Source organism: Sinocyclocheilus grahami, unplaced genomic scaffold (assembly GCF_001515645.1).
Source record: "Sinocyclocheilus grahami isolate Dianchi unplaced genomic scaffold, SAMN03320097.WGS_v1.1 scaffold916.1, whole genome shotgun sequence".
NCBI classification, from domain to species: domain Eukaryota; kingdom Metazoa; phylum Chordata; class Actinopteri; order Cypriniformes; family Cyprinidae; genus Sinocyclocheilus; species Sinocyclocheilus grahami.
In genome coordinates this window covers 307107-319508 of record NW_015506095.1, presented here as the reverse complement: position 1 = coordinate 319508, position 12402 = coordinate 307107, and the positions used below count along the sequence as shown (strand labels likewise).

Sequence of the window (12402 nt, the reverse complement as noted above, 5' to 3'; positions counted from 1 at the left end):
CAATTGAGGTCTCTAGGCATCTGTAAAGAAATTTAGCCTCAAATGCCAAAGTTAAAAAAAACTAACCAACCTTTCACCTAGTGTGAACTGAGTGGTGAATTCTCAATATAAAGGTGTTTTTGTTTTTTGCCATTGCTTTTCAGTTGCATTACAGAACTCCTCATGTAGCCTAAATAGAATAAAACAAATTCATAAGCAATGTAGGTAAGCTATTTAGTTTCGCAAATATTGGAATAGTGAACAAACCTCTACAGAAATCTTATAAATGGTTTGAAGTGTGATCTTAAGAGCGAATGTGAGGTGAAAATTACTCATTCGGAGTAACCAAGTGGACAACAGAAAATTACTCCAATCAGACTACAACCCCAACAAACAATGCGCCTGTGGACCATCAGCCCATTGTGATGGTCAGATGTTAAATAAAGATTTAGAAAACGTCTTGATTTTCATTATATAGAATCTATGTAAAATTGTATAAGATGTTTGTACACAGCAGCAGTGTTGGGGGTAACTCATTACAAGTAACGCGAGTTACGTAATCAGATTACTTTAAGTAACTAGTAAAGTAACGCATTACTTTTTAACTTACAAGAAAATATCTGAGTTACTTTTTCAAATAAGTAACAAGTTACTTTTTTTCTTTTTTCCAATTTATTGACTGTGTTGAGAGAAATCAGAAGATGTTACTGTAGTTCCAAAATAAATATGAATATGCATTAATTCATCTCACTCACAAAAAACACAGATTCAGTTTTCCTCAAAATGAATAAAAATAATGCAACTCAGAATATGACGCAAACCTGCAATAATTAAATGTTAAACAACACAAATATGCTTTATGTATTTAATCCCATTCTATTAACCAATGTCTTTGCTTCTGACCTTTGATGATCCAATTCAACCGTACTAATAAACACAAGTTACTCTAGACAAACATTTGTGTGTCTTTGTTTATTGCTGAAGTGTGTTGAAATGTCTTCTTCTGCTTTCTACTGTACGGACGTAAATGTACTTTCCCTTCAGCCTGAGGCTTATTCATTAAGACTCGTCCCAGCTACTCCCTGGTGTGACTGGAGGAGCAGCTTCATAGTCATCAGAAATGAAAGGGTATGTTTGGAAAATTGCCTTTGGTGATTGAGGTGAATCATTTTTAATACCCAGCAAGTATCAAACAAACAGATGAAAAGAAGCCTGCAAATAATAACAAATGTTTTGGCTTGTTTGAAGTGCACGGTTTGATTACCTGTGATTGTATTTTTTCTTTTCTCCTGTACCTCTCCCTCGTTTTTTTTTTTTTTTTTTTTTTTTTTTTTTTCCTTCCTCCTATACTTGTTTGAAATGCACATTTCTTCAGGTCTTCATTGCCACAGTAAACTGACTTCATATTATATTTGAGCATTGTTGACTTTGGATGCAACTCTAAAGCAACCTCGTTTCATAAAGTGTGCGTAGTCTGGGATGTCCCCTTTAAAAATTATTCTTTTTCTCTTCCCCTCTTAGTACAATTGAGGTCTCTAGGCATCTGTATAGCCTCAAAGCCTCAAATGCCAAAGTTAAAAAAAACTAACCAACCTTTCACCTAGTGTGAACTGAGTGGTGAATTCTCGGTGTTTTTGTGTTTTTGTTTTTTGCCATTGCTTTTCAGTTGCATTACAGAACTCCTCATGTAGCCTAAATAGAATAAAACAAATTCATAAGCAATGTAGGTAAGCTATTTAGTTTCGCAAATATTGGAATAGTGAACAAACCTCTACAGAAATCTTATAAATGGTTTGAAGTGTGATCTTAAGAGCGAATGTGAGGTGAAAATTACTCATTCGGAGTAACCAAGTGGACAACAGAAAATTACTCCAATCAGACTACAACCCCAACAAACAATGCGCCTGTGGACCATCAGCCCATTGTGATGGTCAGATGTTAAATAAAGATTTAGAAAACGTCTTGATTTTCATTATATAGAATCTATGTAAAATTGTATAAGATGTTTGTACACAGCAGCAGTGTTGGGGGTAACTCATTACAAGTAACGCGAGTTACGTAATCAGATTACTTTAAGTAACTAGTAAAGTAACGCATTACTTTTTAACTTACAAGAAAATATCTGAGTTACTTTTTCAAATAAGTAACAAGTTACTTTTTTTCTTTTTTCCAATTTATTGACTGACAGCTCTCCTGTCCCCATGTTGAGAGAAATCAGATGTTACTGTAGTTCAAAATAAATATGAATATGCATAAATTCATCTCACTCACACAAAAAACACTGATTCAGTATTCCTCAAAATGAATAAGGATAATGCAACTCAGAATATGACGCAAACCTGCAATAATTAAATGTTAAACAACACAAATATGCTTTATGTATTTAATCCCATTCTATTAACCAATGTCTTTGCTTCTGACCTTTGATGATCCAATTCAACCGTACTAATAAACACAAGTTACTCTAGACAAACATTTGTGTGTCTTTGTTTATTGCTGAAGTGTGTTGAAATGTCTTCTTCTGCTTTCTACTGTACGGACGTAAATGTACTTTCCCTTCAGCCTGAGGCTTATTCATTTCACTTTTGGTGTGAAAAGGCTTTTATATTCGCCAAAAATAGAACTTTTTTATTTTAAAAACAAACAAACAAGCCCTGTCCAAATTTAAAAAGTAACGCAAAAGTAACGTAACGCATTGCTTCTCATAAAAAGTAACTAAGTAGCGTAATTAGTTGCTTTTTTATGGAGTAACGCGATATTGTAATGCATTACTTTTAAAAGTAACTTTCCCCAACACTGCACAGCAGATGCTTTCCAGGGGAAACGCTCTTTAAAAGACATCTCGGAGATGTGTGCTATCAGCATTCAAACTCCTCCAGATCCAGTCCAGCGAGTCCAGCATCAGGTCACAACAACAAAGTGGAGGTGACAGGTCAGGTTTATAACACCCTGCTATAAATAGTTGAAATGTCATGTCAACTACAATAGTTTATCTTTTAACAGGTGACACTTTGAGCTGGTTAGACCACTTACGGAATGCTTGTTGGGGAGCATTCGGCTACGTCTATGAAGGGAAAAGCTTGAAGGATGGCCTTGAGGTATCATACATTTCTTTAAGTATCTAGCAGATTGTTTTGTCTCAATCATGGCTGCTTCAAAGGTTCCTCTGACAGCTGTTCTTACCACGGCTGATCCCGAGATTGCTGTGAAAACCTTAACTGTGGCTAGCAGAACTCAGTAGGTCTTATATTTACATTGTCATTTAGCAGACGCTTTTATCCAAAGCGACTTACAAATGAGGACAATAAAAGCAATCAAAATCAACAAGAGAGCAATGATATGCAAGTGCTATAACAAGTCTCAGTTAGCTTAAAGGTGACATATCATGAAAATCGGACTTTTCCAGGTTTTAAGTGCTATAATCAGGTCCCCGGTGCATCTACCAACCAAGGAAACGTGAAAAGGATTAACCCAGTAACTTTGTTTTGGGAAGCCTTTTTCTGCAAGCAAATGAGAACTTATTTAGTACTCACATGCTGTGACAGCCGCTTTCTGTGCGTGTGATTCATTACATTGTCATTTAGCAGACGCTTTTATCCAAAGCGACTTACAAATGAGGACAATAAAAGCAATCAAAATCAACAAGAGAGCAATGATATGCAAGTGCTATAACAAGTCTCAGTTAGCTTAAAGGTGACATATCATGAAAATCGGACTTTTCCAGGTTTTAAGTGCTATAATCAGGTCCCCGGTGCATCTACCAACCAAGGAAACGTGAAAAGGATTAACCCAGTAACTTTGTTTTGGGAAGCCTTTTTCTGCAAGCAAATGAGAACTTAGTTTAGTACTCACATGCTGTGACAGCCGCTTTCTGTGCGCGTGATTCAGGTGTGTGCACTCAGAAAACCGTATATCAGAAGTTTGAACTCATATGGTTTAAAACGCATGATTTCAGCACGATAAACATGATAATCAGAACCAAAACAGATGTTTTTTAGCAGGTACGAGCTGTAATGGAGCAGCTCTATTCTAGAAAAGGGGCGGGGAGCAGCAGCTCATTTGCATTTAAAGACAGGCCCAAAAAACAGCGTGTTTCTGCTTCCATTAAAAAAAATAGGCATTATCTAAATGATCTGTGGAGTATTTTGAGCTGAAACTTCACAGACACATTCTGGGGACACCAGAGACGTATATTACATATTGTAAAAAGGGGCATGTGTTCCACTATGTGGTCCAGTACAAATATTTTGAACATCCCTTATTTTCTTACCAAGAATTGTAATTGTCTCTTTTCTGAAGTTGGCAACTCTCATAATTTGGGACGCACCTACGTTGTGACATGACATTTACAGTTTCGGCAACTGGTGCAGAAAAAACTTAATTGCAGCACAACCGAGTGCCTATGGCAAAGATGGCTGACGTCAAAGCTCATACTTCTGGGGGTTCTGCATGTGGCAGCAGAGCAACTGGTATTGAGAAGCACGGAAAGTTTTCTCCAGATATTACAGACCTTCTTGCTCCATCCAGTTTTTCAGGTTAGTGCTCATCCTGTGTTAATGCTCCCGTGAATAAAATTAACAGGTCTCAAGATAGTTTTGAAAGTTGAACTACTAAGGGGACATTTGAACTTTCTAACTTGATTTTTGGGAGCTTTTCTTTGGATATTGTTGTTGCACAAAAAAAAAAAAAACGACAAACAACCCATGCACACTCAATTTGAAGAAAAGCATTTATTTTGTGAGCTGAAGTTGAGCAACTTTGTTTTTAAGTTGAACAGAGAGAACATTTCAGGAGATGGACAGTATATGAATATATAGGTATCTCAATTCAAAACTGGACTTTGGAAGATATTTTATATCTCCATCTCTATACAAGTGAACATAAACATGTCCAAAAAAGAATTAAAACGGTTTTTTTTTGGAGGAAGAAAAAGCGATTAAGCTATGTTTTGCTTAGCAAATAAAGCGACGAGCTACAATACTTTTAAATATTTATTGCCATTACATCTTAATGAGACAGGCTAAAGTAAAATGTTGGAGTTTGCCTGACGCAACCAGCAGGTCACTGAAGCACCATCCTCCTCATGGACTGTTGTCTGACAGTCTAGTCATTTTTCATGCAGCCCTTAAACACGGATGCTGATGTTTTTCTCTTCAAAATCTTTGCAAATATTTCCAAATGCTTGCAATCATTCAAATGGTGATCAACCAACTTAACGTCATATATGAAGGCATTTAAAGGAATTTAAAATGGAATAAAGGCAATTGCTTTTGGTACTAAATACACAATGCCGACACCTTTGACCAGATAAAAAAAAACAAAAAACGGCTTTCATCCCTTTTTTTCAATTTTTGACCCAAAAAAATTCTAGTTTGTCAATAACAAAACTATGAACAGTTTCAAAAACATAATACCTCTACAATATGACATCAATAATTAAGATCCTTCATTGAACTTAAAGTATCCTCATCAGCCATGAACGAAGTTACAATTTCGTTAAGTTAATGAAACTGTAGCATAAACCTAAATAAACGTGAAATACCACTTTTGGTGTAACGACGAATTTACGCTAGGGCTCAAAGTAGGTGCTAAGTGCGAAGCAAAAACCACGTTATAGAAAAACCTACTCCAAACTCTGGATTCCCATAACTTTTTTTTGTTCTTATATGGGTGTGGAATTTGTAGTGTCTACTTTTACATCGGTAGGCATCGTGTAAGCATTGTGTATCGCTCTCAGGGTCATTTAGTCCAAAGGGCTGAAGTCCCTCTCTAAGTTTTCAGATTCGTCATCATCAGAAAAGAAGTCGTCATCATCTATATCTTCCTCATCGTAATCCTCGTGCCATTCTGGAACGTATTCATCGTCATACTCGTCGTCCTCCTCTGCTTCATCGCCGGGGTCCTCGCCGGCGCAGTTGTTGTTGTCAGAGTCTCCATCAGATTTGGACCTGAAATAAAAAATGAAAAAGGTCAAGGTTGTTGCAGAAGTCTGTTGTGATTCTCTGTAAACGTGTGGCGGCTCACTCTTTGTTGGTGTCTGTGTGGTTAGCCAGATTAGAGGCCTGTGCGGTCTCCTGGTCTGGCCCAGTCTTGGACTGATATCCTACACGGAAGTCCTGCCAAAAAAGACGATTCATCCCAGATGGTCAAATGAGTGCTTTGAATAAAGCTTTTAATAAACAAGTTCATGTTACACCCCAAAGAAGTACAAACAGGAGTAGGTTTACCTGAGTGGAGTGCTGGAGGATGGCCACAAGACGCTCCTGAATTCGGCGAATGAGCTCCAGGCCAGTGTTTAGGTGTTCAGGTTTTAGGAGTCGGACACAGGATGCAAGATCAGTGCACTGCAGCAGCGTCTCCTCTGAAACCAGAATCACAAGCAGTTTTATCATCATGTAACCAATGCATCAGAACTAAACAACATTCAATTAGTGTTCACAACATGTTTTGGAAGTAAAAATCCATTCAATTAAAACAGGTTTATATAAATTGAATACGATTTAAGACCATGAGCTCATAGCTTAAAGGGTTAGTTCACCCAAACATGAAAATTAGGCTGTTTTACTCACCCTAAAGTCATCCTAGGTGTATATGACTTTCTTCTTTCAGATGAATCCAGTAGGAGTTATATTAAAAATGGTCTTTGATCTTTCAAGCCGTTTAATGCCAGTCAGCGGGTGTTGCATGCATCAGTCCAAACGAACTTAAAATAAAAATCGCCCATCCATAAAAAAAAGAAAAAAGTGTCTCACACGGCTCCGGGGGGTGAACGAAGGCCTTCTGTAGCGAATTGATGCGTTTTTGTAAGAAAAATATCCATATTCAAAACGTAATAATCACTTTAATGTAGCTTGCGCCAACAGTTGTACACGGAAGCAGCTCCGGGAGGATGACGTATGAGTTCAGTGCTGCGCATGTGCCGGTGCGTCTCATGAAAACCAACGTTTGTTTACAGGAGCAAAGGAAGCAAAGTTTCCTTACTTTAGCAAAGTCTCCTCTTGACTTGTATCGAAATCCTCTGACATTCTTCTTTACAAATCCTCGTATTCTTGACCGTTGGTTTGTTTTGATCTCTCCGCTGCATGCGCAACGTCGACCTCATACGTCATCCTCCCGGAGCTGCTTCCATGTACAACAGTGAGCGCAAGCTAGATTCAAGTGATTATTACGTTTTAAATATGGTTATTTTTCTTACAAAAACGCATCGATTCGCTACAAAAGGCCTTTGTGCACCCCCCGGAGCCGTGCGAGACACTTTTTTTATGGATGGGCGATTTTTATTTAAGTTCTTTTGGACTGATACATGCAGCACCTGCTGAGTGGCATTAAACAGCTTGAAATATCAAAGACAATTTTTAATATAACTCCGACTGGATTTGTCTGAAAGAAGAAAGTCATATACACCTAGGACAGGGATAGGCAAGTTCGGAGCCTAGAGAGAGTCCTGCAGAGCTTAGCTCCAACCCTAATCAAACACACCTGAACAAGCTAATCAATGTCTTCAGGATTACTAAGGCTATAGACGGGTGAGGTTTTTTTTCAGGGTTGGAGCTGAACTCTGCAGGACTGCGGCTCTCTAGGACCGAACTTGCCTACCCCTGACCTAGGATGTAATTCTACATCTAATAAACCTAATTTTCATTTTTGGGTGAACTAACCCTTTAAGTGACGATATGTGCTTCTGCAGAAGACTTGAGAAGCCATTGTCATGTTTTGTGGTAATATGATTCAATCTTTCCACTACCGTAGTGTAGCTATGCTGTGACCAGGTCTCTCTATGCTTTTAAAGTGCCCCTATTATGGGTAATGAAAGGATCATATTTTGGCTTTGGGAGTCCCAACAACATCCTGACATGCATGCAAGGGCAAAAAACACTTTCATTGTCTTATAATATGCATTCATTTTTACCTTACTTGCTCAACAACTCCCAAATGTTCGCTCAACGATTCATTTTTCCAAACCCCTCCTTTGCGTGACGCTACTCTGCGGTGATTGGTCTGATTGGTCTCATTTTCATTTAATCTCGCCTGTAACGCCTGATAAAGCAGCGTTTGTGAGCGCAGTGCTGCTTTGTGTACAGCGTTACCGGGGAAACCGCTATTTTTACACTGCAAAAGTGGCATCTAGTGGCAAAAAAATTAATTTGCATTTTCATTCAGACCTATTCGAAAAGACCAACAAGTGGGCGGGCAACATGCTAATGTTTCATGTTGACGTCAGCATGAAATGGCTTGGGATTCGTTTTAAAAACGACTCGTTAAAAACAACTTTCTTTTGAGAGACAATAACATACACCGAGCACTTTCAGATTTAAAATAGCGGTGATTGGTCTGATTGGTCTCATTTTCATTTAATCTCGCCTGTAACGCCTGATAAAGCAGCGTTTGTGAGCGCAGTGCTGCTTTGTGTACAGCGTTACCGGGGAAACCGCTATTTTTACACTGCAAAAGTGGCATCTAGTGGCAAAAAAATTAATTTGCATTTTCATTCAGACCTATTCGAAAAGACCAACAAGTGGGCGGGCAACATGCTAATGTTTCATGTTGACGTCAGCATGAAATGGCTTGGGATTCGTTTTAAAAACGACTCGTTAAAAACAACTTTCTTTTGAGAGACAATAACATACACCGAGCACTTTCAGATTTAAAATATTGCAGGATGTTTTCCTTCACTTAGAGCTGTGTTACACACTGCATGAAAGGTAATTTTCAAAATTCCATAATAGGGGCACTTTAAAAGACTTGTACATGAATCAACTTCAAACATGCTGTAATTTACCTACAGACAAGCATGTTTTCGCATCAAATTAACGTCATGATTAAACAAGTAGCAAAAGATCTTTTTTTTCATATTGTGATGTACATCTGAGTGTAATGGATAGTTGAAAAAGACAAAACTGTAGGATGGGGACTTGGTTCTGTCCAGCGGTCATTGACTGGATTTGGAGATGTGGACGTTGCGCTCCAAAATAAATGCGAGCTTGTAGTCAATTGTGCAGTCAGGCTTTAAATGATTGGGGAAGTCCTGTACATGTCACCAGAGAAGTCTACAATTTCATCAGGACGACTGAGTTATGACATTTAGGCTAAACATTACAGTGTCACAAAAATAATTTAAAAATACATACATTGATAATTTGTTCATAATAGATTTAAAGAGCTTTTTGGTTTGGTTTGGCTCAAAGTCTAGAACTGTTTACTGAAAAACGTTTAGAAATCCCTATTGAGAATGTGAATGGGAAAAGTACTTCCAGAACCAAGGCTGGTGAAAAGGTTTGTGGTCACTGTTGCAGTCAACTTGTCCAAGGTTTCTTGTATAACATTCCCAAAAGCAATGGCGAGTGACTGATTGGGTGCTTTCCCTAACACTAACCAAGCAGGATCTGCAGGGCGTTAGTATGAAGGTCCAGAGCTTCTGTCTGTTGCTCCATCACATCCATCTTCTCAGTGTCCTGATTGTAATAGCTGTAAACACACGAGTATGCCAGCACCTACATGACAAATTACACAAATAGAACCATTAGCATAAAGAAAACAACTGGAAATATGTATTTAAAAAAAAATTCCCACCTTTCGAGCTTGGGCAAGAATCTTGCAGGCGTCGATCACAAATGTCAAAGACTTCATCTGTAAAGCTTCATTAATAGAAAACACCTTATGCTCCAGATTGATTGCAAAGTCCTGCAGAAAGCAATAGACAGACACTTATAAGAACTTAAAAAGTTTGAACTGAATGTAATGAAGAGCTCCAACAAACCTTGGCTTGATTATGAAATGTGCATCTCTCATTGTAGTCTTGGAACTTCTTCTCTTGCCTTGCAGCTTTACTGACCTGCGATTGCATATTAATATACAGGACTTTCAGGGCTGGACTCGTAAATATGCAATTATTAAAAATCAGTGTCTCCAGTTTTAAATGAAGGTAGAAAAATTGTTGGCACAAAATGGTCTTTCAGAAATCTGAATGTTTTTGGAAGTCTTGTGTGGCCCTTTTTGTGTATTACTTGTAAATAACAGATAGGTAAATATTGCTGTTTATTACTATGCATTTGTGCTAGTGAATATAAAATAAAAATCATTCTTCCTTGTGTTCATTCAGTGAATAAAAGGGTTGGAAACAGGATCATATTGCAATCGGTCTTTGTGGAAAATTTGTATTAACCAAATATGAATCAATCAAGTATTATCACTTTGAATATAGCCATTTATTTATCAAGTTATTCTACTATTATAAGCATGTATTTGCCTGTGTGTACAGAGGCCTTCAGAAGAATGGAATGTGCGGCCATTACAAAAATATATGGTGAAGTGTTCAATTTGGATTGACAGACAAAATATATGACCCCTGATCCGCTTCATATAAATTGAGGCCTTTTGTCAACAGATTGGTGTCACAGCCAAAAAAGGTAAAAGTTCATAAACAATAATGGCATGTGAAACAATTAAAATTGTACTGCAGGGACTCTTGGCTCCATTATTTCTGGCATCAATACCCCAAGACTTTCGAGAGTGATTCATCACTCACAGAAGCCCCCACATCTTCTGAAGACACTTACCATGGCTGAGCAGTTGTAATAATCTTTATGTGTTGGCTTCCATGGCTTCAGACATCTCCAGCAAAATCCATGATTACATTTGGCACACGTCATGCTACACGAAGAAAAAGACATAAGGTATACACTTAGTATTAAAGTTAACCGTTACATAGTTCTTCAATTTAATAAATATGAGACATTTGTGCATGCACACTCACTGTAGGCAACCCTCGTTCTTCTCAATCTGGGCCTGGCAGCTGGGGCATCGTTTGGATATAAGTTTGGCCAGATGTTTACTCTGTGCTTCCATACTCATTCCCTCATAGTAGCCTCCATCATCCATCCACTGAGACATGTGACTGCAGCTGGCTGGGTAGTGCGCCTGATGATTGGACAAGAGAGATCACTGAAGCATGAGTACAGATTACACAGCACAGTACAGGTGTAAATCTCAACCATTTCAGAAAACCAAGGCTTACTCTTAAAGTTAACTGGGTATCTCCACCCTGTACCCACCCTGTACAAAATATGTGATAAAATATGTGCATTCGTTCATTTAAATAAATTATAATAAAAGCCATGAACTATAAATAATTTGTAAGTATGTGCTTCATTGTCCCAATGCAATGCTAAACATCTTAATGGTCCTAATACTGGCCCAAAGTAGGAAACATTTAAGATTTTCTAATATTTTTGAAAGAAGTCCCTCGTGATTATCATGGGTGAACTTATTTGATAAAAAAATATATATATTTTTTATAATTAAAAAAAAAAGTATTTATTTATTATTAAAATTTATTATTTAATTTATTCCTGTAATGTAAAGCTGAATTTTCAATCTTCAGTGTCACATGATCCTTACAAATTTTAATATGCTGATTTGCTGCTCAAGAACAATTTATTATTATTATCAATGATGAAAACTGTTGTGCTGCTTAATATTTTTGCCTATGGTACACTACCATTCAAAAGTTTAGGGTAAGATTTATGTTATATGAGAGATTTTTCAGACAGATAGATCTATATTAGATCTTTCAATATTAATAAGATTAATTATTGATAATTCAGCACATCTGAGCAGCAAATCATCATATTAGAATGATTTCTGAAGGATCATGTGACACTGAAGACTGGAGTAATGATGCTGAAAACTCAGCTGTACCATAACAGGAATAAATTCATTTAAAAAAATCATAACTATTCCAAACTTCTGACTAGCAGTGTATAGGCTTTTTAAAACTTTTTAACTTTAATACACAAAATGTATTTGTTTATTTTGAGATTAAATTAGTGGTCGACCGATATTGGTTTTTGACAGCCGATACCGATGCCGATATCTTGGAAAGCAGGTTGGCCGATATAAAGCAGATATAATTTTATTTATTTTAATTCACATTTAAGAAATTTGAAATAATTTGAAAATGGGTTAAAAAAATAAACGTGTAAAATAAACATACTTACACTCTATAAGACAAAGTATTTTTCACAAATAAAAAAATATTTAATAAAAAAAAAAACACTGTAAACACTGTAACCAACAGGGCACTCAGTATTCTGGGAAGTTTGTGTGCATTGGGAATCATATTTTTTCAAATAAAGCCAAGGTAACACTCATTTTACATACAGCACACAGTGAAAATGACATGAATATGGCAGTGGGCAAATGCATAAAGCGCAGCATAATTTGAAATCAGTCACGAGTTTAAAGTCTGTCGATCGCGCGTCTCCAGTGAAGCTGAACTCTCCTCCTGTCTGTATTCAATTCGCACAGACCGACCATCACAGAACAATACATGCAGGTCACATGCACACTTCACAAGATCTCAACTGGATCCGACTAAGTCTGCAAGGTTTGTGAAATTAAATGTTCCTTCAAAGATTTGTTTAA

General features: G+C 37.2%; 1 protein-coding gene across 1 annotated transcript in view; it reads right to left on the bottom strand.

Annotated features, from left to right (window-relative positions):
* Positions 1-4690: 4690 nt before the first annotated feature.
* LOC107564217 (cullin-9-like) overlaps positions 4691-12402 on the bottom strand; it is a 36289-nt gene continuing 28577 nt past the window's right edge. Inside the window, exons 27-34 of the mRNA XM_016249225.1 lie at positions 10733-10896; positions 10536-10629; positions 9737-9811; positions 9550-9660; positions 9353-9470; positions 6207-6340; positions 6004-6095; positions 4691-5927 (exon numbers count right to left, since the gene is read on the bottom strand). Of these exons, the coding sequence (XP_016104711.1) occupies positions 5723-5927; positions 6004-6095; positions 6207-6340; positions 9353-9470; positions 9550-9660; positions 9737-9811; positions 10536-10629; positions 10733-10896 (993 nt within the window). The 3' untranslated portion in view covers positions 4691-5722. The remainder of the gene's footprint in view (positions 5928-6003; positions 6096-6206; positions 6341-9352; positions 9471-9549; positions 9661-9736; positions 9812-10535; positions 10630-10732; positions 10897-12402) is intronic.